A 25,811-nucleotide genomic window follows, 5' to 3' on the forward strand; every position below is an offset into this window, starting at 1 on the left:
CAGCTGTAGAAATATATATATATATTAAGATTTTAAAACAATATATTTTTGTTATACAGTTATAAGCAACACAAAAATCTTAATGTAAACCCTTCCTCTTATATGTTAATAAGGTGATAGTTTATTTTTTAATTAATTGATTAATTTTTTAAACAATATTTGCTTCCCCCCTCCCTCTCAGGTGGAGTTCCCATAGAATTTCCTTCCCTAATGCACCCGTGTACCACCACCACAGTCCCGTTCTCCTCCCTTCCTCCCTCTGATCCCTCTCCCTCCTCCTCCCCTGCAGGATGTCTCTGATTTATAATTGTCTGTTTTTGCTTTGTTGTGTTTTGTACTGATATTAATTTTTTTACACTGATGTCTGGTCCAACCACTATGGAAAGCTGTCTGGAGGTTCCTCACTCTACTAAAAATGGCACCACCATATGACCCGGCAATTCCACTCCTAGGGATCTACCCAAAGGACACAAAAACATTCATTCAAAAGACCACCTGTACCCCTATATTTATTGCAGCACTATATACAATAGGTAAAACCTGGAAACAACCCAAATGCACAAAAATAGATGACTGGATCAAGAAGATGTGGTATATATACACAATGGAATATTATTCAGCAATCAAAAAAGATAAACTCACGCCATTTGCAGCAACATGGATGGAGCTAGAAGGACTAATGCTCAGTGAAATAAGCCAGAAGGAAAAAGAAAAATATCAGATGGTTTCACTTATAAAAGGAATATAAAGGAACCAAATAGGAAAAATATATTTTAAAGGTGGAATTAAAGCCAAATTTCATTCACTTTTGCTTCCTAATATACTAAATTTCAAGGCTGTTATTTGAAATGCCCGATTTTCCCCCTATAGTCCAGGCATTTGCTCACTAGTATTATGTGTAGAAAAAGAGTTTCCATTCAAACTTGACTTTGAAAGATGTTTCTTTTAATGAAGCACTTTCAAAAAGGTGGTACATTTACGGGGTTCATGGCCCATTAGTTATTAAGTATTCACTGTGTCTTGGCTACAGATGGATACTAATCTGGGAATAGGAGTTCTAATGGTAAGCAATTCAAATGAAGTCTTTGACCATTATAGACTTAAGAGTCTTATAAGGTATCAAAACAAACAAAAACATATCAACATACAATAATTTCATTTCGATAAGGATGTTGAGAGAAAGACAAAAAAAGAGTAACAATTTTGATATCGTGATTAGGGGTGTCTTCTTACAGATATCAATATCCACTAAAGGGGCAAGGTAAGGCTCTACAATGAACAGAGATAACATTCCAAAGGGTCTTGATGACAGAATAAATCTGGAGTATTCTGAAAAGGAAATGATAATGACCTAGTAAGCAGTGGTAAGAGAGGATGATGAGAGAGGCTACATATAGGTGGGATGGAAAGGAAGTAAGAATATAATGAGTTCTATTAGCTTAGAGTTGGGAGTTGACCATAAACTTAAAGGTTAATCAATGAAGAGTTTTGACCAGGAGAGTGACAATTTAAATTTATCTACTAGGAAGATCCTGTTCAGAGTAGGGGAGCAAGAATGAAGGAATGGAAACAGTTAGGAGGTTATCAAAGGAGCTTAAATTAGAGAGGCAGCAGGCAGATCAGGAGGTCTTCATCAAATTCACTGTTTCATGGCTTAAACACAGTAAGACTAAGCACATTGCCTCATACCAAGCTCCAAGCAAAAACTGAATTGGAACTGACTTATTTCTAGGCTGCCCCTGCACTTAGTTTTAACTCAAGCTAAACTTGATCCTAAAATAGTAACTGAAAACTTGATAGAAGCTAAATCATATAAAAAAAAGGGGAAAGGAAATTAATCAAATATTTACAGAGGTTATCTCTGGGTGATGAGATTATGAGGGGCTTTTCTTCTCTCATTATGTTTCTCTGTACTGTCTACCTTTTCTGCTTTCTTCTAAAAGTAGGCATTTGGTCCCCAAGACAGAAAACATGGATTTTAGTCTCATTCAAACAAAAAGGTCTCTGAGACACAGATCAATTCATTCCTTTTTTTATTTATATATTTCCTTTGTACAAGAGGATTATAATCCAGAAATTTTGATATCATCCCATGATTTTCTGTGTCTTTATAATGTTGGCATGTGGATAGTAAGTGAACACAATGATCTTTCCAATCTTGTATTGAACATTATCACACATTAAATTAAAAATATATAAACAATAATTTTCCCTTTAATCTCTTGATTTTGTAGGTCTATAATTTGCTACAACAAAAGATGCAGACGGCTCCCTTTTTTGTACATCTAGATTTTCTGAATGAGGATCAGGAAGATTGCATCAAGCCAGAAAACTTGTATCGCAATGGATTCTCTAATACAGCAGGGCAGGACATGGCTGCGGATGATATTTACAGTATCTTTCAGGTTGTTATTCTTTCTAAAAACAAAGCCAAAGTTGATTTTTAAGTCTTCATGAAAATGGAGAACAGACTTCTAAGCTCTAGAATCTGCTCCTGCTCCATCCCTCTCTGCTCCTTCCAAACAAAGCTATGATTTGTGGAAAAATATTGAAATCTCACAGATATAGTGAACTTTGTATACATACAGCTAGTCAACCATTAATTTCTCTGGTATTTTACCAGTGAGGGATATACTTTGGGGGCCCCCAGCTTTCACCAAGTTGACGCCTAAGCTAGTTATCACTGTCATATTCTCCCTTTGAGTGATTCGATTCTGTTATGTGAGAAAAATGAAAACATTTTCCATAGTGCCTCTGGTAACCATGGAAAGGTAGGTAGCTACTGGCAGCCATTATCTCAGTCATTTGCATAGTACATGTTGAATGAGTAAATAATCAGCACCTTCAGTGCACTAAAATTTCAGGAAAACTGAAACTAACCTTTCATTAAGAAAAGATTAGCAAAATATGGATTAGAAATGTTAGCATGCTTAAAAAAATGTATTTCTTACCTCTAGAACCATAAATCGGTTGGGATGGAGAGAAAGAAGACTTTGTAGGTTTACTAGCTGACTATCTAATCTTTAAACATTTATCTCTGACTTCTTTCTCCTTATCCCACTCCTACCATCACTGACATCACTCAGAGTTCTGCAGCTTCCCCTCTTCTCTGAGGCAGCCCAGCAAATAGTATTTACCTGTGGCTATGTGACCAAGTTCAACAGGTGGACTCTAGGAATCAGGCTACTGTAGACATCAGCATGTGTGTTTTCAATACAGAGATGCAAGATAGTTAAAAGAAGCAGAGAAAGGAAAGAAGAAAGGATAAATCATAAAAGGGAAGCTGAGCACAGCTATTCAGGGACAAGCATACTCACTAAAAAAAAAAAATTAACAAAGCAGAGTTTACTAAGATTGAAGAAAAAAATCTACAATATGCCAAACTATGATTTCAAATTGAAGGAAACCAAACCAAACCAAAACTCTCTGTGATAAAGCTCTGAGGGGTATGTACAGGTATGTGTGTGTTATATTTAGTTGGGGGGAAGGGAAAGAAAGAGAAGACAGATCTCCAATGCTAAAAACACTGTTCTCCAAATGCAAAAGATAATTAAAGAGGCATCAGCATACAGCTGACAAAATTCAGAAAGAGGAATCCCAATTCCCATTCACTAACTGGATGACCTTTACTTCCTGTGACTCCATTTTCATATTTATAAAATAACTCTCCTCCCTTTTATGTAGAATTAGCATGATGATCATATGAGTTATGTATATCAATAACTGTGAAAGTATAGTCTAAATGCAAGAAAATATTCATCTCAAGATTTGAGTTCATGTTTTAATAATTTAATTTTCTTCCAGTCTATAGGATTAAGTATTTATACCAACTCAAAAATCCGCAAGCCACATTATTGTCCATACCCTCCAGGGTATCTAGGAATCCCAATGGGCTTTGGAGGAGGTAAGAGTAAGATTTATTTTTCTGCTGGAATAATAAAAGAAAAATGATGCTTTGCTTAGTTGGATTGGGATAAAAAGTTATTTTTTCCCTAAGTATTGTATCATGTGTCTCTGCAGTAACTTGTTGATAAATTTTCTTCAAATAGTGTTTTTCTCTGGAAAAAATAGGAGTTTTAAGTAATCATTGTCCTTCACCCCAACCTCTTTCTCTGAATCAAAATCAAGCACTAATTTGTCCTAGACTTCAACAGTCTTGCTACTTTCAATCTTCATTATTCACTGTGAATTCAAAACCTGAGTTGGTCCAGATAGGACAGATTATAGCGCAGTGACAAACAAACCCTCAGGCCTCATTCGCTAACCATACAGCAGACTATTGCTTGCACAAAAACTGCTTGTGAGTTCAGAGCTATCTAGAATCATTTCCTACCAAGGAGTGAGTCAGGGAATCTGGTCTGCTTTCACCTCGTGACTCCACCTTGTGTGATTCTGCCTTTGTGTGCCTTACAATGTTACAACCATGGGGAAGAAGGAATAGGTTTGCACATGGCTGTGATGGACAGTAGTCGAGTGCAAGGGAAGCTGAGCAAAGGAAGGATCATACGGATACAGTTTCTCTTACATCCTTTCATAGAAATCAAAGTGATTTTGACATACTGAGCAAAGTAGATAATTAAGCTTTTGGCAGATATACTTCTAGTCTCCTCTTGCTTTATTTCAAGTTTATCTGAAAATAAGGAAAAGTTGAAAAGACTGGAACACCAAGTATTATTTTCTACTACTATCAGGTGGAGAGATATTTCCCTTGGTGTGCTTGAATCTCTACCAATTCTACTTGCTATTAAGAAACCAGGTATAAAATAAAATAGTTATAAAATAAAATAAAAGAGATTTACTGTAGTAAAATAAAGTTCTAGTTGAAATCAAAGAAGTGAATGAGAATATTCCTGAATAGAAAGAAAAATCCTAGATAGTGAAAAAAGAATCCTATGTTAAGAGCTCAGGAGCATGTTCTTATATCCCTATCTGGTATGATTTATGTGACTAAAAGTTTGCGGACTCATTTAACCTTTGGAGGCTCAACTTCTTCCTATCCAAAGTCAGAATAACAATACCAAAGTTAGTGAGGTATTATCAGTATAAAATGTAAAAATGTAATTAGGACTCAATTTAATGGCATACTTCTTGTTAAAAAAAAAAATGAAAAGCACTGTTCTTTAGTTTCATATTCCTTCTTTATACCAAGTCTATCTTTCAAAAAAAGCATGCTAATAGAATGACACAGAAAACATGAAGACTCAGCACCACCATTACATTCTTATTCCAAATAGTCTGTAATATTCTACAAGTTTGCATTTAGTATTTATCACCTATCCAAACTTTTCTTTTCATTTTCAGTTATACCAACTTAATCCCATCCCTCATTATTTCATATCCAAATTACTTAAAAACCTCCCAATTTACCTTCTTTGCCTCCAGTCTCCTTCAATTTCAATCTGTCCTATATACTATGAAAGAGGTATCATCCTTAAACATTGCTTTTATCATGTCATTTATTTCTCATAAATAATCACTTCCCCTAGAATTCACAGATTTATCACAGCTAAGGTTTTAAAAGAGCATGTCCAACTCCATTAAATATAAATTATCTTTATCTTCTGATTTCTGGATCTTTTTTTAATCAAACTAACTCCACCCTTAACAGATCGAATGTATCTGTGTTAACCTCCACAGTGCCTAACTGCACCTACTATTCACTCAGCTATGTTAAACACACCCCTCAAACTAGAAATTCTATTTTAGAGAGGTAAGTTTATCACTACCCCCTGGAACATCCCTTCCCACCTATGTGTGTGTGCCTGAGTAGCTATCTCCTTGGAATGCCTTCTCTGTTCTCCTCTGTGTCTCATCTTTGATGGTGGCCTTATGTTTTGCTTTGGTAAAGTATCTTCTGATCAATTAAAGGATGGTTTTCTGTATTAATGAGTCTCTGCTGTTTATAACCCATACTTTACTGAATCTTATTATTTAGGTCTCCATATCTCATTCATTGTTTTAATCATTCCTGAAATCCTCTTACTATAGAAACTTTGGTGGATTCTCACTGCAAATGAAGAACATGTGACCCATTTCAGTATAAAAGCGATACTTGGTACATTAAATTTCTTGTTATTCTTCCTTTCATTAGTTGAATAATCACCTTAGGGAGAACTACATTTGTTTTCATTTCTACAAAAAAATGCATTCACCTCTTGACTATTTAATGAAGCAAGAGGGTTCGCCTCCCTATAGAAGTGGATGAGTGAACAAAATAACAAGTGGGAAGGTTAAATTGTTCCAATAACAAACATTCCTTGCAGTAAATGACCTTATTCTTCATGAGAAACAAAGTAGCTAAAAGAAATCAATGATAACAAATAAGCTCCTGAATTTTATTTTTCTATTGCAGTAGTCCCGCCAGGCGCAGGAGTCCCGATGCTAGGCGGAGGAATCCCGATGCTAGGCAGAGGAATCCCGCTAGGCGCAATACCAGGCGCAGCAGCCGCGCCAGGCGCAATGCCAGTCGCAATAGACCCGCCAGGCCCAGGATTCCCACCAGGCCCAGCATACGCGCCAGGCGCAATACCAGGCGCAGGAGGCCCGCCAGGCTCAATACCAGGCGCAGCAGGCCTAGGCTCCCCACTCGGACTCGGTTCTATATCATCAAGCAATACTGTGGGATATGTGAGCAGAAACTTTCTGCAGCGGGAAGAAGAAAAGAAGGAGATAATCCGGAAGTATTTCCCTGAGACCTGGATCTGGGACTTGGTGGTACTTGAGTAAGTTGTTTATTGCCTGGAATTTAATTCAGGAGAGGTTTTAGATCCTCCTCTAAGAATCTGGTGATATCCTGGTTTCCTGATCCTTTTCATCCTGTTCCACATTTTCCTGGCAAGTATTTAGGTTCATAGTTGTGGCTTTTTTTTTTAAGATTTATTTATTTATGCATACAAGAACTGGGGCACAAGCTAGAGGTGTGGGGGGTGAGAGGATTCACCAGAGACAGAGTAGGGAGCAGAACAGGCAGACTGACTAAATACACTGCTGATGGGAGCAGAGGGCAAGACAGGAGAGGTCTGCTGCGCCATGTGAGTAGCTCCCTGGCCGGGGCTCCAACTCATGCTGGAGTGGCTGCCGAAAACTTCATAGGTAGCGTCTTAACCACTTGCACCAGCAGGGAGACCCCAGGTTTGTAGTTTCTTAATCTCATGACTAAACAATGCAAGTGTTGTCTAATTCGGTCCTGAGATATGTAAAATAATAGAAAGCAGGAAGCTACCCTCATCCTTAAAAAGAAAAAAAATTCCAGAGACCTCACTAGGAATAACAAACCTTACATCAAATTTAACATTTATTATACTAGGTTACTAAGTTATCATTCTTGATGATTAGTAATGATCCACGCTTAAAAAAAAAAAAAAAAAGTGAAATATGTGGTGGGGGATTCATGCACTCTCTTCTTTTTCCCTTCACAAGTGTATCAGGTAGAAGTGAGTTGGCAATGAAAATCCCTGACACCATCACAGAGTGGAAGGCCAGAGCTCTCTGCTTATCTAACACTACCGGGTTCGGCCTCTCCCCCATCATCTCTCTTCAAGCCTTCCAGCCCTTCTTCCTGGAACTCACTCTCCCCTACTCTGTGGTTCGAGGAGAAGACTTCATGCTCAAAGCCACAGTGTTCAACTATCTGCCCCACTGCATTCGGGTAAGGGCATTTCTCTGCAAGTGAGCAAAAGTAGAAGGAAGGAGCACAATCACCATTCATACTGTGGTCTCCTGGGTAATCTAGCAAATCATAATGGAATATGATGTGCCTAATTCTGGAATGGAATAGGTACTAGGAACAAAGCTACCCGGCAGATCCAAGATAGTAAGGTTACATTCATCTAGGACTCTAGAGTTCCTGTGTATTCCTGAATCAAGCATTATTTCTACCTAACTGCTTCATTTTTTTCACTCTGACTAAAGAAAATAGCTCTTCCTTTTGTTGGCACAAGCTTAAATCCTGGACATTTATTTTAATTTTAGTTGATTTTTCAATTACCTTATTGGAAAAATCTAAACCACAAAATATTTGATGGGATTTTCCTTGTTTGAATAATTCTTCAAAGCCTCTCCATTATTAGGCAGTATCCCTTTAAATTCTTTCTCCTATCACTGATCCTCTCTGCCTGTCTTTTTTCTCCAACCTGTGGGGGACAGGTCAGCGTACAGCTGGAGGGCTCTCCTGCCTTCTTAGCAGTTCCAGTAGAGGAGAATGAAGAATCTCACTGTATCTGTAGAAATGGACAGAAAACTGTGTCCTGGGCTGTGATTCCAAAGTCACTAGGTGAGTGTTAAAGTTGTTGACAAATCCTACTTTTTATGTTATAATGATTTCCTTTCCAGTCTGATCCAGATATATATATTTTTTTCCTCCTGCTTCAACTCACTGAAAGAAAATCACTATATATATTGGGGAAATTTAAAAATAAGAAACCATTTACTACATAATTGCTATTTGACTCCATAAGAAACTTATTCCCCAGGAAAGGTGAATTTCACAGCTACCGCAGAAGCCCTCCAGTCTCGGGAAATGTGTGGCAATGAGGTGCCCCAAGTCCCAGCACTTGCACAGAAGGATACCGTAGTCAAGCCGCTAATAATTGAGGTATGCAGGCATATTTCCTCTGACCTAGAGACCTCATATATTACAGCATCATCTGATATTACTGGGACAGTCACATTTCATTCCTAGAACATGGATATATTTTTCACTAACATTTTCTCCTCTACTCTAAAGTGATTGATTTTTCTCTTCTATTCATTAATATTATCTTATTTCTTCACTTTTTCTCTTTCATTGAAAAGGCTGAAGGAATAGAAAGGGAGGAAACTTTCAACACAATGCTCTGTGCATCAGGTAAGCATCAAAATAGATAAAATTCTCATGTTAAGTCACTTGCTGAAGTTTGTAGCTGTGGAATGTTTTGCTATAAAAAAAGGAAAAACACAAACTTGAATATTCTCCCATGTGCAAGTCAAAGACCATTTGGTGAGGAACGAAATTTTCTTTAGGAAGGCAGTGAGAAATTAAAAGACTTACTTAAAGCTCTTGGCTAATAATGAGGAATAATGCTGAAGGCTACAGGATGTGATATTTTTTCCAGCAAATCTGTGGTTCCAAAACGTCTTAAATAACACTCAAAATATTGAAATATCTGTGTGGCACTAGAACTATTTACTATTCAATCAATATTTTAAAGATGCTTATATCTTTGCTCCAGGGCAGAGAAAAGAACTGGAATTTCAGACTTTCACCCCTGTCTTGTATGTCTAAAGAGTGTGGGGATCCAGTGTCAGTTCATCATTTACTACACTTTAAAAACATGTATTTCTCTACCTCCCTCCCCAAATGTTATTTTAAAAAGAACTTCAGGTCAATAGTATATACAGAAAACTAATGTTTTACTAACACCATTAATATAATAAAATTACCACTAAAATTTCAACTCTGCATCATCTAGAATCACTGTGAATCATCACGGTGCAGATTTCCTCTCTATATAAGCATCTCTAGGTAGTCTCATCTAATCACAGAAGTTTAATAACTTCATTTTGGAGACCACAAAATTTCGTCTTTGGGACACACCTCTTTCCTGAACCCAGATTCATGTATTCAACTGCCCAATTGCCATCTCCACTTACAGGTCTGTAGATCTAACAGGCATCTCAAAACTAGCATGTTCAAAACTGAACCTCCGCTGGTCTCCACCAACCTCTGTTCCCCCAATTTTCTCTGTCTCTCATGGCGGAAATTCCATTCTTCTACTTGCTTGAGATAGCAACCTTGAAGTCATCCTTTATTGTGTTCTTTCTCTTATACTCCACACCATATCCTTTCTCAAATCGAGTTGACTCCACCTTCACACTATATCCAGAATCTTCCCACTTCTCACCACGTCCACTTCTACTTTGGCAGGGTCTTTCCTGAACTACCTCATTGTGTCTTCTGATCACCTCCTCCTGCTCCCCTACAGCAAGAGTGATTTTTTAATGCATTAGGTCATATCATGCTGTCTCCTCTGCCCCAAACCTCCAAGTGTGGTCCCATGCTCCTCAAAGTCCATGAATCTAATGTCACCCACAAATTCTTGCTGCCCCGTGACTTCATGTCCAATTGTCCTTCCCCCTCACTCACTCTGCTGCAGTCACACTAGTCTCCTTACCTGCTCCTGGAACACACCTACATGCTCCAATCTCTGCAGTCTTTTCACTTTCGTTCCTCTTTCCTGGAGTCCTTCCCCCAGATATCTATAGATCTCACTCCCTGACTTACTTAAAGTCTCTAGTCACCTATGATATTTTCACCAGTGAACTATTTGGTAGGGAGCCTCATTTCTACATACTGCACTTCCTGATTCACCTTGTCTTAATAGTTCCCTTTGTAAACACTTATTTCACTCTAATTTTCTCTCTGACTATAGGTATTTACCATACAAAATATTTATTTGTTATCTGATTTCTCTCATTAAGGTGAAAGTTCTACAAAGTCAGGAAATTTCTTTTGAAAAAGGTTACATCATTGCACTAAATAACATGACCACACGGTACATAGTAAGCACTTAATACTATGGAATTCTTTAAAAACACAAATAGTGAAAATTAATATAAATGATGAAGTGAAGGAAATGAGTAGTCCATAAGATGTACACTACAAGAAAGACTTTAGAAATTTAGCACAAACATGATTTATGAACTTCACTGTGAGATGAATCATGGTGTTTGGAAAAATTTGGTTTGCATCAAAGAGTTATATAATGATCAAGAGAAATGACAGGTAGAATCTGGATTGTGTGGAGGAAAATAATTCAAATGAAAATATAACATTTCTCTCGTTTCCCCCATCCTTATATACATGTTTGTCTTCTTTCATTAGAAAATGGAGTACCTGAAAAACTGTCACTAAAACTTCCTTCCAGTATAGTTGAAGGCTCTGCCAGGGCGACATATTCAGTTGTGGGTGAGTCTCCCAGCTGAAGGGAAGCAGCTGTTCATCTCTGTAGTTCTAGAGCATGGGGTCTCATCTTCTGTGGTCAATGAGGTTCCTGATTCTAAAATGGATTGAGAGAAAGAGCACTAAGCTGAAGGTTGTATTGTGTATCAGTCAAAAGGGGGGTTGAGTAGATGTGCCATATGTTATATACCTTGATATCCTCTGAAAAGTAAAAGGGTCCTCCCTCTGTGCCCTCATATCAAGAAATTAACTAGGTGGTAAGCTTCCTAATAGATTTGAAAATGGTTTCTATCAGACATGTACTTCATAAAAAAAAAAAAATGTAAGCTGCCATTCAGTTTCTTTCCAGTTTTCTCCATCCTTGAACCATCTATTTTATTTTTCTCATTTTCCTCTTTCCTTTTTATTCTTTGCTTTCCTTCACTTCTTATACTTGTCTTTTCCTTTACATGTGATTTGGCCTCACTGGTCACCCTCCTATACCAACATGATCAGCTCTGTGTTTGATTTCTTTTAAATATCTTTCATTCCCAGGTGATATACTAGGCTCTGCAATGCAAAATATTCAGAATCTTATTGAGATGCCCTTTGGCTGTGGAGAGCAGAATATGATTCTTTTTGCTCCCAACATCTATGTTCTGAACTATCTAAATGTGACACAACAGCTAACGGAGACGATCAAGTCCAAAGCCATCGATCACCTCATCAGTGGTGAGAGAGTACCCCAAAAAAGAGAACCTTTATTGTGTCCTTAAATATCTACTTCAGTGTACCCAAGTTAGCATCCTTTTGTAAAGATATAATAGTCATTGTTTCTGTGATAAACAATAAAATGCTCTACTATACAACCAGAAAATTCAATTATATCATCAATTATATCATCAAGATGTCTTGGAGACATCTTAATAAAATAATAGTTACCTATAATTCCTTAACAAGCTTTCAAGAAAAAAAAACTAATTCTCAAATGTCTCTACTATGTAATAAATCTATGAAAACTTCCTCTACAGGGTACCAAAGACAGCTGAACTACAAGCACAGTGATGGTTCATACAGTTCCTTTGGGGATGATGATGGCAGAAGTGAGGGAAGCACTTGGTAAGATAATTCATTCCAGATGTTCTCTGTAGATCCATTATATTTCAAAACTCTGGGAATGGCTATTTCTGCTACCTTGAGTTCCTTCACAGAAATTTTTAAAATTTCTTTAAATCCTTTAAAAATCTACATAGATATCATCTCTCCTGGGTGACCTCACCATTTTATCTGTGAAAGCTCACCTGCTCTGTTACTATAGAAGATAGCAGTGAAGTAGGATCTCCTAAAGTGGAAATATAAGGCAGAAAGTAAAAATAAGTGAAATGGTAGAGGAATAAGCTTCCATATTGCATTAGAAGAGGAGCGGAGGGAAAGAACAGAAAGAGATTATAATGTAAAATCATTCAGAAAACAGCCATTTTGGTGCTGGGGAGACAGAGGCTCCAACAAACATTTCATGAGAAAGTAATGTTAAAAACATCAACTGTGCAGAAACCAATAAAGCTGAGAGATTAGAAAGAGATTCCAATATCTACATGACAAACAAGAGAATACTCAACTTTCAAGTATCAAATTTCCCGAATAATTCCCTCCATTGAATTCTATTGACCAATGTTTGAAGGCAATGTACAAATTGAGCTTCAAAAATAAAATGGTCCATATGTCTGTCTCTTCTTTGCTGGACAGGCTCACTGCATTTGTGCTTAAGTCCTTTGTTCAAGCCCAGTCACACATCTTTGTGGAAAACTCACACCTCACAAACTCTTTCAACTGGCTCGCAAAGAAGCAAAAGGAAAACGGTTGTTTTCAGCGCTCTGGAACAATACTGAACAATGCTATCAAGGTAATGCCTTGAGTTTTGTTCTGGTCCCTGAAAGTACTGAGATACAGGAACCATGATGCTTCTATTGATGCCTCAAGATCTGGTGACACGCTTTGAGGATGGATGATAGACTAAAGTCTCTGAAACCTAGCAATAAGTTAGTAATTTTTATACTGAATAAGAGTGTACAGCCCTCTCACCTAATATGACGATAAGTCAGGGAAGGTGACTGAGACAAATTTTTTAAGTGGGAAGGAAGGGGGAGCACCAATAAAAGTGTAAAAGATAAGATGCTTTCTAGTGAGGATGCCCAAGGGAAACGAGTTAGCTGACATTGGCTACAAAATATTTGGAGTGTGCAAATCTCTGCCTCTGCTCCTTACAGGGTGAAGTAAATGATGAGGTGACGCTCTCTGCCTACGTCACCATTGCTCTGCTGGAGATGCCACTGCCAGTTACTGTATGTACTAGGACATTCCCTGCACCTCTCTCACAAATGTGAGACATAAAAATCATGGAAATATGAATCACTGAGGGAAATGAGTCACAGTTTTCATCTGTTTTAATTCTGGTATATTACACTGGAACATAAAGGATCAGATCCTTTTGGAGACTGCAGAGGAAATGAGTCTCTGGTCAGAACTGTGATGTTGCACATGCACACTGGTGGTTTTTAATCTGTGATTAGACTGGGGATAGCTGACTAGTCTGCTTCTTTCATTTTCTTTACAGCATCCAGTTGTCCGCAGTGCTCTATTCTGCTTGGAAATGAAATGGAGATCCATCTCAAGGGCCAAAGGAAATTCTGTCTATACAAAGGCATTACTGGCTTACGCCTTTACTCTAGCAGGAAACCAGGCCAGGCGAAATGAGCTACTTGAATCACTAGATAGGGAAGCTCTGAAAGAGGGTAAGAGCTGCTACAACCTATATGTTCAAAATATCATCAATAATGTAAGCCAAAGCTACCTCCATTAAAAAAAGAATTTTTTTTAATTTTATTTTTTTAATTTACTTCCAAAAATCTCCAGTGATCAAAAGGGGGAAGACCTATTAAGTTCCCACCTATGATGCAATTATATTATTGCTTTTTTTTATGTATTATAATAATAATCATCATTGATCTAACACAAGTATTTTAGGTAACATGGATCATTTTATCAATTTACACATTATAGAGTCTATATACCTTAACTTATACTATCACACAAATAAGTAACAGATACAAAGTAATTTGCTGGAACCTTAATTTACTGTCTGGTCAACGATTTGCTTATTGGTGATGACTTAATGCTTTTACTTCACTTACATCAATTCACTGGGTGAGCTCTAATTACAATTAACATTCATGAATTGGACTTTGAACAATTTTCTAAGCTTAAATAGTATCCTTTACCATTTGAAAGATGGCTCAATGCACTGGCAACATCCTGGGAAACTTCAACAACCCGAAACACTCTATTTTCAACCCCGGGCTCCTTCTGCCGAAGTGGAGATGACATCTTACGTGCTCCTGGCCTATCTTACTGTCCAGCCTCGCCCATCTTCAAAAGACCTGTCTGTGGCATCACGCATTGTGAAATGGATCACAGAGCAACAAAACCCTTATGGAGGTTTCTCCTCTACTCAGGTTTGTGCAGAGACTCTAGAAAGAAAAATAAATATATTAGTTCATATGTAGATCAAACCATATTCTAGGAGCTGAAAAACTGAAAACTATTTTTCATTCATACTTTCTCATTCCTCCAACACCTGAAAGGTTCTGGTCATATTATTTCAAATTTTATATATGGATTATTGTTCTGTCATCTACAGTTTCTTATATTTTCTCTCTTTAGTGGACCTTCAACTGTAAAGTAGATCAGTCTTCCTAAAGCAATACTTTTTATAAGATTACTTCCCTAATACGTAAGTCCTTTTTAATGCAAAGTCTAAGACTATCCAATATTAGACCCAAAATATCTCCTCTCATTTGACCCAAAGTAGCTAGAATAGTCGATGATTAATAACCAGGCCTGAATGTAATTGAAATTTATGTTGATATGTTTTACAACCGGTGTGATCTAACCCCCTTCCTCTCCTATTATTTCTGTACCCACCTTTTTCCAGGATACAATAGTAGCTCTCCAAGCCCTCTCCAAATATGCAGCAATAACTTTCACTAAAAAAGAGAAAGCAGCAACAGTCACTGTCAAGTCTTCAAACACCTTCTCTGAAGAATTCCAAGTAGACAATGCCAACCGCCTTCTGCTGCAGGAGGTTGGGTTACCAGAGATTCCAGGAGAGTACAGCACAACAGTATCAGGGTCAGGGTGTGTGTACCTCCAGGTGAGGCTGTCAGGATGCAGGGGATGCTGCAAATGGGAGGGGGAAGTCTCAGGAATTAAATTGAAATTTCCTAACAGTAAAAGAAATGTGTGCTAAGGGAAGGCATAAATCATCTAGAAGAGAGATTATTTGAGTGCAAAGATAAAGGATTTTTTTTTTCAATTTGTTGTAGTCATCCCTGAGGTATAACATCCTGCCCAAGAAGGAAGGGAAAAGTCCCTTCACTCTGAAGGTTGATACTCTCCCCAAGGATTGTGATGGAGTAGACGCTAATAAAAAAATCCAGATTCATATCAACATGAGGTAAATTCAAAACCACTATCATACCTTCTGTTGAATATGGCGAAAGTGATTTTCTTGTACGGGAGAACTCTATTGTCCAAAGTCCTGTATAATGAATGTGGAATTCTTGCAATATTTATTAATAAGAAAAATTTCTTAACATTGAGAATATGATGTTGACATTCCTGCAGAGTTCATAGTTACGGGTTATGAACAATCACAGCAGAGGACAAATAGGGCAGATGGAGAAACTGAGTGGTAGTAGTAGTAGGAAGTTTCTGTCTTGAATGAGTTCTAAAGACTTTTATTTAAGTGCCTGTGCCTATGCCTTGACTCTCTAGTTATACTGGAGAACGACCCAGCTCTAATATGGTCATTGTTGACGTGAAGATGGTATCAGGCTTCATACCTGTAAAAGCATCTGTGAAAAAGGTAAAGTCTAAATCTTTTACAGATAACAAAGTCATGATAAATGTTGATATTTATGCTTGTCAATTTTATTGTATTGATGCAGTTTCCAAGAGATCAACTCCTTCACAATTGCTTTCTTATGTATAGCATATGTGTATACGTATATACTATGCATATGTGTGTATGTGTATACAGCTTTATGTACCATGTATAGATATATATAACACACTTATATCTGTGTATACATACATGGAACATGAGAGAGAGAGAAAGGGCTTAACAATTACACTAGTCCCCCCTTATCTGTGGGGGACATGTTCTAAGACCCTCATTGATGCTTGAAATTACAGATCAAATCCCATATATACTATGTTTTTTTCAACAAATACATACATGCCTACAATAATAAAATAAGACAATTATAACAATATACTGAAATAAAAGTTATGTGAAAATGATCTCGATCTCTCTCTCCCCCAATCTCTTATTGTACTTAATATTTTCAGCCACATCTGATTGTGGGTAACTGAAACCATGGAAAGCAACACCACATATGGTGAGGAGGGGTCTACTGTATTACTATCATTTATCATTATTTTATCATTATTACTATTATTTCCAAAGAAATCAAGATTAGCAGTCTGGATGTTTCTAAGCAGCCATTTATATCACAAATACCTGAAAATTACTCTGTCTGAAATTTCCTTATCCCATATCTCTGGCTCATTCTCTTGGGTAACAGCTTCAAGACAGTCCTGAGATTCAAAGAACAGAAGTGAACACCAACCATGTGCTGATTTACTTTGAAAAGGTAAGATTCTTTGTGACTCTGCTAGGTCTGAAAGAAATACTAGAGTTTCCAATAAGCCAAACCAGAATCCAAATACTGTTTTCCACAAAGATAAGAAAGGAGAAAATAGTCAAAAGGAGACAGGAAGCCTCAACTGGTCAACAAGGTTCAATTTAGTACATGTGACAGTCTACAAAACTGTCTCTTTCACGTTCCTTTTATCTATCTTGAAGAGTGTTATCCAAGTCTCAGAATGTCCCATTCTTTTATTTTTTTATTTAAAGATTTTTTTTTTTATTTTTTTTTATACAAGCACTGGGGGGGCTACAGTCAGAAGCACGGGAGGGTGAGAGAACTCACCAGAGCCAGAGTGGAGAGCAGAACAGGCAGACTGATGAAGTACACTGCTGAGGGGAGCAGCAGGCGGCAGGAGAGGTCTGCTTGCCATGTGGGACCCTCGCCCGGCAGCCGGGGATCGAACCAGCGCTGTAGAGGCTGCGGGCAGCTTTGCAACCCAGCACTCAACAGCTGTGCCACCGGGGAAGCCCAGAATGTCCCATTCTTTTCACAGGTTTTGGTACAAATGGGTAGCACATCTACAGGGTTTGATGATGTCTTAGAAAGAGAGGATAACTAGTAACTGTTAAACTTTGATTCCAATTCAGTATTCTTATTTCTCCAGCTAACCAGTCAAGTTGTGAGTTTCTCCTTCTCAGTGGAACAAAGCATTCAAGTAAAGAATTTGAAACCAGCCAGTGTAAAAGTCTATGATTATTATGAGACCGGTAAGTGGGATTCAAACATGCTGAGCTTTGAAAGTAAAAAAAAAAAAAAAAAAGGACTAACCTAGTAAAGAGCCAACAAAACTCCACAATCTTAGCTAAAGGAGATATGGTATATATACACATCATGGAATACTACTCAAAGAAAAAACAATTAACTCCTACCATGTGCAACACAATTCTAGAGGATATTATGCCTAATGAAAAATAGAGAAAGACAAATGCCATACGATTTCACTCATGTGTATACAAAAACAAAGCAAATGAACTAAGTAAAACAAAAATAAACTTTTAGACTATAAGATCAAATTAGTAGTTACCAGAAGGGAGGGGGTAGGGGAATACACAAAGCAGTAGAAGGGAGGGAGAATCAGGTGAAAGTTATCAACTGTATGGTGAAAGATGGAATTAGACTTTTGGTGGTGGCACACCCAAAACCTACATAATGTTATAGCCAATGTTACTTTAATTAAAAAATGTTTTAATTCCATAATCTTTCACTGGACTAAAAAGTGAGTTTGTGGTTACCAAATAAGCAAGCTCTTATATCTTAACCTCTTATGCCCTCTAAACAAGCCTTAGAACCACTCTTATAAAGCATTAAGGCACATAAGTACTATTTTTGACTTGTGTCTTGGGTAATGTCACACATATTGAGAAATTTTGTTTATATATATATATATAAATGGAAGCGTGTACACACACACACACACACACACTCTTCCATTTTCTTGTGACTGCAATTAGAAACCTAGCAGTATCATAGCATGCTGCTACTGTTAAAGCTTAACTCCTTCTTGGATTTAGGAAAGATTAAAAAGGAAGATACAACGCCAATGGAAAAAACACAACTGTGGACAGCGTTATAAGGTGTCCCAATGATAAACACAGTTTTCCATCAGGAAACCAGACCCTCAATTCTAAATCCAAACCCAATTTCCTCTTCCTTTTCCTCCCCCTCCACCAATCCCAAATGGCGTAGTATAGAAGTAAGTCATTTTTATTGGCTCCATAACTGTGCTTCACACTTTCTTAGCTTACGCAGTCTATTAACAATGAATTGCTCATGTGACTATCACTCACTGTCTTCACTCTTTCTAATTCTGTGGTTTCAGATGAATTCACCATTGAAGAGTACACTATGCCCTGCAGTGCTGGTAAAGTATAAACAATAAAATTTAATGCCGACATAAATTAACACCTGTGGTCTGCAAAGACTGCTTACGGAATATAGCCTTACTATATTATAAAATCCCTGGTATATCATTATGAATTGAATAACTTCAAATGTATTACAGAATTTCTCTGCAGGAAAAAAATGCAAGGAAAGTATAATTATTGGTGTAATCTGGAGTGACTTGTTTGAAGATGAATCCAGGAATTTGCTACATATCTTTATCACCCACACCTTTTCTAGAATATTTTTAAACTTATACTCGTTAAGGAGAGGAAACCTTTCATTGTAATTAATCATATAGCACAGCATGAAAGAGGTGATCAAGAGCTTCTTTTAGGCTGGTTGGCAGGTTCACCTTTACCAATATATTTGTTATAAGACCTTTGGTTGTATACTTCAAAATGTAAAGAAAAATTAGAACAATTATTAAAAATAATTGAAATGTATTACATTCAAAAATTTATAATTGGAGTATGGAAAATAGTTCCCTCAGTAGGTCAAACAATTTCCCTAATATATCTACCTTTTCTACTACTGTTTAGAACCTGAACAAGTACATGTTTTAAAATGAAAACTCAGGTATGAACCTCATCAGATGACCTGCTCCAAGATGAAGAACAGAGACTTATCAGAAGAAAAGATAGTGGGAGAAGAAGGAATGGTAGCTGGAAACAGATAGAATCTGTATGTTGAAAAAAAATTGTGATATTAACACACAAAAAAATCTTTTTTCTGTTATTTATCAAAGCTAGAGTTCACTCCTGAACTATATATCTATTCTTCATAGTATTTTTAAAAACTAAAAAAGCTACACAATGTGGTGCACTCCAAAATACCACAGATAAATAAAAATGGAATTTCAAAAAATGTTTCATGTAACCCTCAGGGAGGTAGGAGAACAAAGACAATATTTTCAAAGATTGGAAACAACTAAAATGTCCATCAATAAGTGAATGGTTTCACTAGCTGTGATATATCTATACCAGGGAAAAGTACTGAACAATAAAAAGGAACGGATTATTGATATACACAACTTGGCCGGATCTCAAAACCGTTATGCTCAGTGGGGAAGAGAGGTTTATTTTACAGAGGTCAAATACTGGTTGATTCCTTGCACGTAACAGTTTTGAAGTGACAAAATTATACAGATAGAAAACAAATTAATGGTTTCCAAGGGTTAAGTACAATAGTAGGACAAGGGAGGATGAATGTGACTATAAAGGGAAAGCCCTAAAAATGTCTTGTGGTGATGGAATCCTGCATGTAAAGAAGAAAGTGTCCTGATTCAAATCTTTACTTTTAATTTCTTCTCAAATTATTTTGCTATCTATTGTGTGGTGAGAAAGTATATACCAAAATTTAATTTTTTCTCATGTAGCTTTCTAGTGTAACCATTATCATTTATTGATTTTCTGTTTTCCTGCTAACAAAAAGTGTCTCCTTTATCACAAATTAAATAATCTTATATGCTAAGCCTTGTTTATGTATGATTTGTTCTATTCTATTTCTCAGTCTATTCTTTCAAAAGTACTAAAATGTTTGAATTACTATGACTTAATAAAATGTTTTAACAATCACTATGGCTGGTCCCGCCTCATTTCTCTAGTCTGATCTTTTCCTTGCAATACTAAACTCATTATTTATTCAAGTAAAACTATGAAATCATTTTAGCAAGTTAATTATCCCCATAATCATACTGCATACCATTTGGTATTAGTACAAATGAATTTACAATAAATATGAACTCAACATTTTACATTATTTAAATTTCTCTAGTCAGATACATTTGATCTCCACTTACTCAATTCACATGGAGTGAGTTCTAATTCTGATTATAACTGCATCTGGACTAAACTACAAAGTTAAAATTAAAAATTAACTTCCTGGGCAAAAAATACTATTGAAAGATGCATATATGAAACAATGTATATACAAGGACAAAATATGTGGACAAAAATAAAACTACAAGATAAATACTAGAACAATATTTGCCATTTGGTGTTAAAAGTCATTGAAAGATTTTAAGCAAGAAAATATTTCAGATTTGCATTATGACAGCAATTCATCATCTCTATCCAATACTGGGAGAAGAAAAGAAAGTAAGTGCTTCTGATCTCCAGATACACAGCACTTTGTGCAGATCTGGGCTCTCTTATTTTCTGCTTAGCTAAATAATTTAGCACACATTCTTCCACACATACAACTCCACACATTAGAAAAAGTATTTTCTTCTCATTTATAGACTCAGCTCTCTTTGCAAAGTATCTTAATTACTTCTACAGGCAGTTCACCCAACATAGTGCTTGGAATGTTGTAGACATCAGTAAAACAATGGAGCGAGTGAACAGGTCAGTGCCTGCATGAGCATATTCCCACAAGCAAATAGTTACAGAAGAAATGGGCACTACAAAGATGTCAGTAAACTCCAGTAAAGAAAATATGCTATGAAGATCATTTTAACTCAAACTAACTTGAATTGCTTAATGTCTCACAAATACTTTATGGAAAGGACTTTTCTTCTTTTCAAAAGTCAAATAAATGAGGAGGAAAATGAATTTTGGTTATTTATTAGAACTTTAAGCAAAACTTTAGAACTTTCAACTGATTTGTACAGTTGAATCTGTCCTGGTATATACCTTCAAGGAATGTTTGATTAGTATTAAGTACAAAGTAGAAGTTATCATTGGTCTTTTTTGTCCTTAATAAATTTAAAAATATAAAGGAGTTACAGTTATTTAAAAGACAATAGTACAAGAAATATGTTTATATTTTTTTACACATTCTCAGATATGTCCCTTAAAAAATTTAGAAATCAGAATTAGTGAAATAACATTAGTAAAGGAAAAGTTCTATTTGAAGTCAAGTTATTTTTCAACAAAATTTTGCCTGAGAAAATTTGTGCCAATTTGTAATGTGTACATAATCGGGCAAAACAAAAGTTATCAAGTCCAGTAAATGAACCCAACTAACTCAAAGTTTGTTAATATATAAACCACACAAAAACATTATTCATTAGTAGACGTGGTCCCTAAATCCTCTCTCTCTATAAGCACTAAGTAACTGAATATAAAATTAAATTGCTTCCTTTATAAGGCAAAAAAAAAAACCCAAAATATTAAAAATATGAGGGAAACGCCTTTGTTAAATTATCTAAAGTAAAAGACCACCCATTCTAGTCTTCTAGAACTCATGTATGGGTATTATTAACTATGACTATTTCTTATTTGACAAATTAGTTGTCAGGGTTTAACTTTACAACAGAAAATATAATTCTTGCATATAAAAGGAAGTTTATATTAGGCAAATATAATGAACTTATGACACATAGTTTAAGTGATTAACTAGTGAAATAATCAGCAAGATTTCAATGCCGTTTCAAAGTACATCCAGAAGACTAAGATATTTATAAATAAATTAATAAAAACTATTAGGATTAAACTAAGTAATATAAAATTTGCTACTATCTGTTCTACTAGAAAAAAATTATTTCCATATACATCTCAGAAAAATCAGCAACTTCACCAAGTCTGCAACCTTTAATCTGCAGTCAACAATGAGATAAACTATGTGTATTTCCTTAGTTAAGATAGTAAAGTTGTATTGAAAAAATGTGTTGCTCATTTTTGCCTTACTTTTCATAATTTTCTAACATTCTCCCCTTTCCAAAGATTGTTCTTTTTTTTTTTGAGATTTTATTTATTTATTTTTGCATAGAAGAACTGTGGTGCAGGCCAGAGGTGCTGTGGGGAGAGTGCATTCACCAGAGACAGAGTGGGGAGCAGAACAGGGGTATCTACTGAAATACACTGCTGAGGGGTGCAGCGTGCATGACAGGAGAGGTCTGCTGCACCATGTGGGTCAGCTCCCTGTCTGGGGATCGTACTCGGGCTGAGGCAGTGGGCCTTAGCAGTGGTAGTGCTGTGACTTAACACGTAGGCCACCAGGGAGGCCCCACAGGTACATAAGAGGGTTAATTATCCATGTAGGCCTCCTTCAGTTTGTCAGCAAATCTTAAGCATCTACTAAGACTACATAATTAACTTCTGCCTAGAAGCTTTCATAAGGAATTTTTGTTTAGACATTTAAGAAACTCTGTGACTTATTATTTCATGTGTAATACCGATAAAGCTGGGTAAATTTCTCTCATCTAGAATTCCCCTAAAGCCCTAAGATCCTTGACCTGCCAAGAAACAATGTTTATTCTTATATGAATCTGAGACCCTGTAAGTAACATACCAGGTCAGTTTCTTGAAAAGACTTTGTAGGCAAGGACTATACCAGTACTCCTTAATAATGAGCCTATCATGTCTAATTAAATGAGAATTATTTTCAAATACTATTGCTCCAGGTATGCTTTGAATGCAATCAATCAAAAAAAACTGTTGCTATGGAGATTCAATAAAATTCTTTGTTTCAAAATTCTAAGATATGCAGTGGGAATCAGATAAAAATGTTTTGTTTACATCTGCAAAAACAAATTCTAAAGCTGGGCCTCGCTGGGTGGCGCAGGCTATTGAATGCAGCGCTGTGAAGCTGTCTGCAGCCTCTGCAGCCTCTGCAGCACGGGTTCGATTCCCGGCCAGCCAGGGAGGGCCCCACATGGTGTGGCAGACCTCTCTTGTCTCGCCCACTGCTCCCCTCAGCAGTGTATTTTGTCAGTCTGCCTGTTCTGTTCCCCGTGTGTCTCTGGTGAATCCTCTCACCCTCCCAAACATCTGGCCTGTATCCCATTCTTGTATAAATAACTAAATAAATCTTAAAAGAAAAAATCTACTGCTTTGGAAATTAGATATAGTACAAAAGAGAAAGGACTTTTACTCATATTTGTTTAAAAGACATTTAAAATAATATCTACCTGGGCCTCCCTGGTGGCGCAAGGGGTTAGGAAGCTGTCCGCAGCTACTGGAGCACAAGTTCGATCCCCGGCTGGCCAGGGAGCAACCCATCATTGCTGCAGACCTCTAATGACTGGCCCGCTGCTCCCCTCAGCAGTGTATTTTAGTCAGTCCACCTGTTCTGCTCCCCACTCTGTCTCTGGTGAGTCTTCTCACCCCACACCTCTGGCCTGTACCCCAGTTCTTGTACGCATAGTTAAATAAATCTTAAAAAAAAACAATAATATCTACCATGTCCCAAATAAAGAGCTACATTTAATTTTTTAAATTCCTGTTCTGTTTTATCTTGCTTGGGTCAAGCATTCTATTTTATTTCACAATCATACTTCACGCTTCTTAAGTTTAAAAAAATTCTTGTAAATCATGTATTGACTCACTAACTGTCTAAAAGTTACATAAGAAATAACAGTTCAGCAACCTGATTCCAACAGTCTGACTCTTTGGATCAAAGTTCAGAGTTATCAAGAGCCCTTTCCAGAAGCTTTCGGCAAGAAGCAGATACTCTTTTGACAGTAGAATGAATTAGTTTATTATAGCAAATAATAACATCACAATGAAGGAAAGCAAAATTCTTTGGAGACATTCTGTGCATAGCTTTTTCTTTAGTTTGGTCATGTTTTGTGTGTGTGTATGTGTGTAAGAACACATTATGAACAGTGAAATCATTGACAAATCTCACAGTGCCTTCACATAAAGGGTTCAATTTATGAATGTTTATAATTAACAATAGTTTACCTTTAGAAATTTAACCAAGAGGACTGAGTAATCTCTTCCAACCTAATCAGCTCTTGCATGTAGCTCTTACCATACTGATAAGCTAATTAATAAGTACATTTTCTTAAATCCTCACATTAACAATTTTTAATTTAGAATTCAATTTTGTAAAGAAAAAAAAGCTTCCAAGTTGTAGTTGGTCACTTGATTATATAGAAATATAGATACCTAGGAGATAATATTTTGTAGTTACTGAGTGATAAGAAAATATTTTAAGATTAACATAAGATAACAAGATTGCAAAGTCAACACAAAAATGGAGAAAAAAAATTCTGGTGCATCACTGAATAACTGAAATCTGAACACACTGTAACAAAAAATAGACATTAATCTCCACTACTGTTAAGAGCAAAATCTAGGGGAGTGATATCACCAAATGATGACATAGGTCACTCTAAGTTCATGTCCCTTCACCAGAAGAACAATACATATTCATGGAGAAGACACCACTGAGAAAATCCAGGAAAAAGTATGAAGCTGAAGCACTTCCTGAGCCAGAGAGACCCAGACAGACTGCATTAGAAAAGTTAGAGGAATAGCTACATGCTGACCATATTGCCTTTTCCCCCAGGCCAGGACACACCATGCTGAGAGTATCCTCTGGATCAGTGGTTCCTCCAGTGGAAAAAAGAGTCAAGAGTTGTGGGTTGCTTTTTGAGGGTCTTCACTCCAGTCTCACCTCACTAGATTACGGGCAAATCTGTGAGGCTTAACTACTGGGAATCTGATTGTGATGAAGAATGGGCTTGCAACAACCAGGTCTTAGATCTTGGCAAATCATATCCCTACCTGTAGTGCCCAACCAACGACTTTATTAACCTGCAGAGCCAAGATGGTGGCAGGGTACTCAACAGGTATAGTTCTGTCTGAGTTGGTTGCTCAAATGATGAGTCTTACCAACCCTGAAGCTGGGTCCAAGCCCTTATCCCTCCCCAACACAGCTACCCAGTCAGGGTTGCTGGAATACCTGAGAAGTTGTGCAACCCAGCAATGCTCAAGCAGAGTGCAGAAGCACAAATAATTACACTCACAGCAAAACCAGTGGGCAAGTTCAACAAGAGAGCTGAAGCATGGTTTGGCCTGAATCAAGACCAAAACCAAAAAATATTGCCAGCTAGAGATGGTTCTCCTACTAATTTATACCTCCACCTGTTGCTGAATACAGCCTACAGACTGCCCAACCAGGGAAGCTAACCAAAATACATAGAAATCTGCATAGTCCATTAAACATCCCTAGTTACAATGGTTCTTAACTAGTGAGAACAGAGAAGAATCAATGGGCTTACAGAGTCAGGAAATTCAGCAAGTCTTTTCTGATTTATGTTCCCCCAAAATAAGAAGTGTGTAGATTTGGAGGCATGTTCTGCTGCCCCACCAAGGCAGGTAAACTAATTCATAGCCCCACCTACAACTGAGTATAGTACCCAGTCCTGAACATCTAGAAAGCCTGATCAGAGATCCAGGAAGCAGGAAACCTTGGAGGCTGCCCTATACCAGCAGGAAACCAAGCCACAGTCCTATCCAACTATTCTTAGCCTGAAGCCACCTCTCCTCCAACCACAGAGCTCAGAA

The 25,811-nt window shown here is 36.9% G+C and overlaps 1 protein-coding gene across 1 annotated transcript in view; it reads left to right on the plus strand.

Annotated features, from left to right (window-relative positions):
• Positions 1–25,433, plus strand: part of LOC311185446 (alpha-1-macroglobulin-like) — a gene marked incomplete at both ends in the record, with an annotated part of 45,623 nt that extends 20,190 nt beyond the window's left edge. Inside the window, 22 exons of the mRNA XM_084256072.1 lie at positions 2,235–2,405; positions 3,805–3,904; positions 6,353–6,722; positions 7,420–7,648; positions 8,146–8,272; positions 8,472–8,593; positions 8,794–8,845; positions 10,862–10,945; positions 11,474–11,650; positions 11,950–12,037; positions 12,665–12,821; positions 13,186–13,260; positions 13,533–13,710; positions 14,207–14,430; positions 14,910–15,128; positions 15,301–15,431; positions 15,752–15,842; positions 16,564–16,632; positions 17,294–17,396; positions 18,509–18,550; positions 20,813–20,918; positions 25,181–25,433. Coding sequence (XP_084112198.1) covers positions 2,235–2,405; positions 3,805–3,904; positions 6,353–6,722; positions 7,420–7,648; positions 8,146–8,272; positions 8,472–8,593; positions 8,794–8,845; positions 10,862–10,945; positions 11,474–11,650; positions 11,950–12,037; positions 12,665–12,821; positions 13,186–13,260; positions 13,533–13,710; positions 14,207–14,430; positions 14,910–15,128; positions 15,301–15,431; positions 15,752–15,842; positions 16,564–16,632; positions 17,294–17,396; positions 18,509–18,550; positions 20,813–20,918; positions 25,181–25,433 — 3,168 coding nt within the window. The remainder of the gene's footprint in view (positions 1–2,234; positions 2,406–3,804; positions 3,905–6,352; positions 6,723–7,419; positions 7,649–8,145; positions 8,273–8,471; positions 8,594–8,793; positions 8,846–10,861; positions 10,946–11,473; positions 11,651–11,949; positions 12,038–12,664; positions 12,822–13,185; positions 13,261–13,532; positions 13,711–14,206; positions 14,431–14,909; positions 15,129–15,300; positions 15,432–15,751; positions 15,843–16,563; positions 16,633–17,293; positions 17,397–18,508; positions 18,551–20,812; positions 20,919–25,180) is intronic.
• Between the last annotated feature and the right edge of the window lie 378 nt (positions 25,434–25,811).

The sequence above is a fragment of the Talpa europaea genome (genome assembly GCF_964194135.1).
Source record: "Talpa europaea genome assembly, chromosome: 15".
Lineage (NCBI taxonomy): Eukaryota > Metazoa > Chordata > Mammalia > Eulipotyphla > Talpidae > Talpa > Talpa europaea.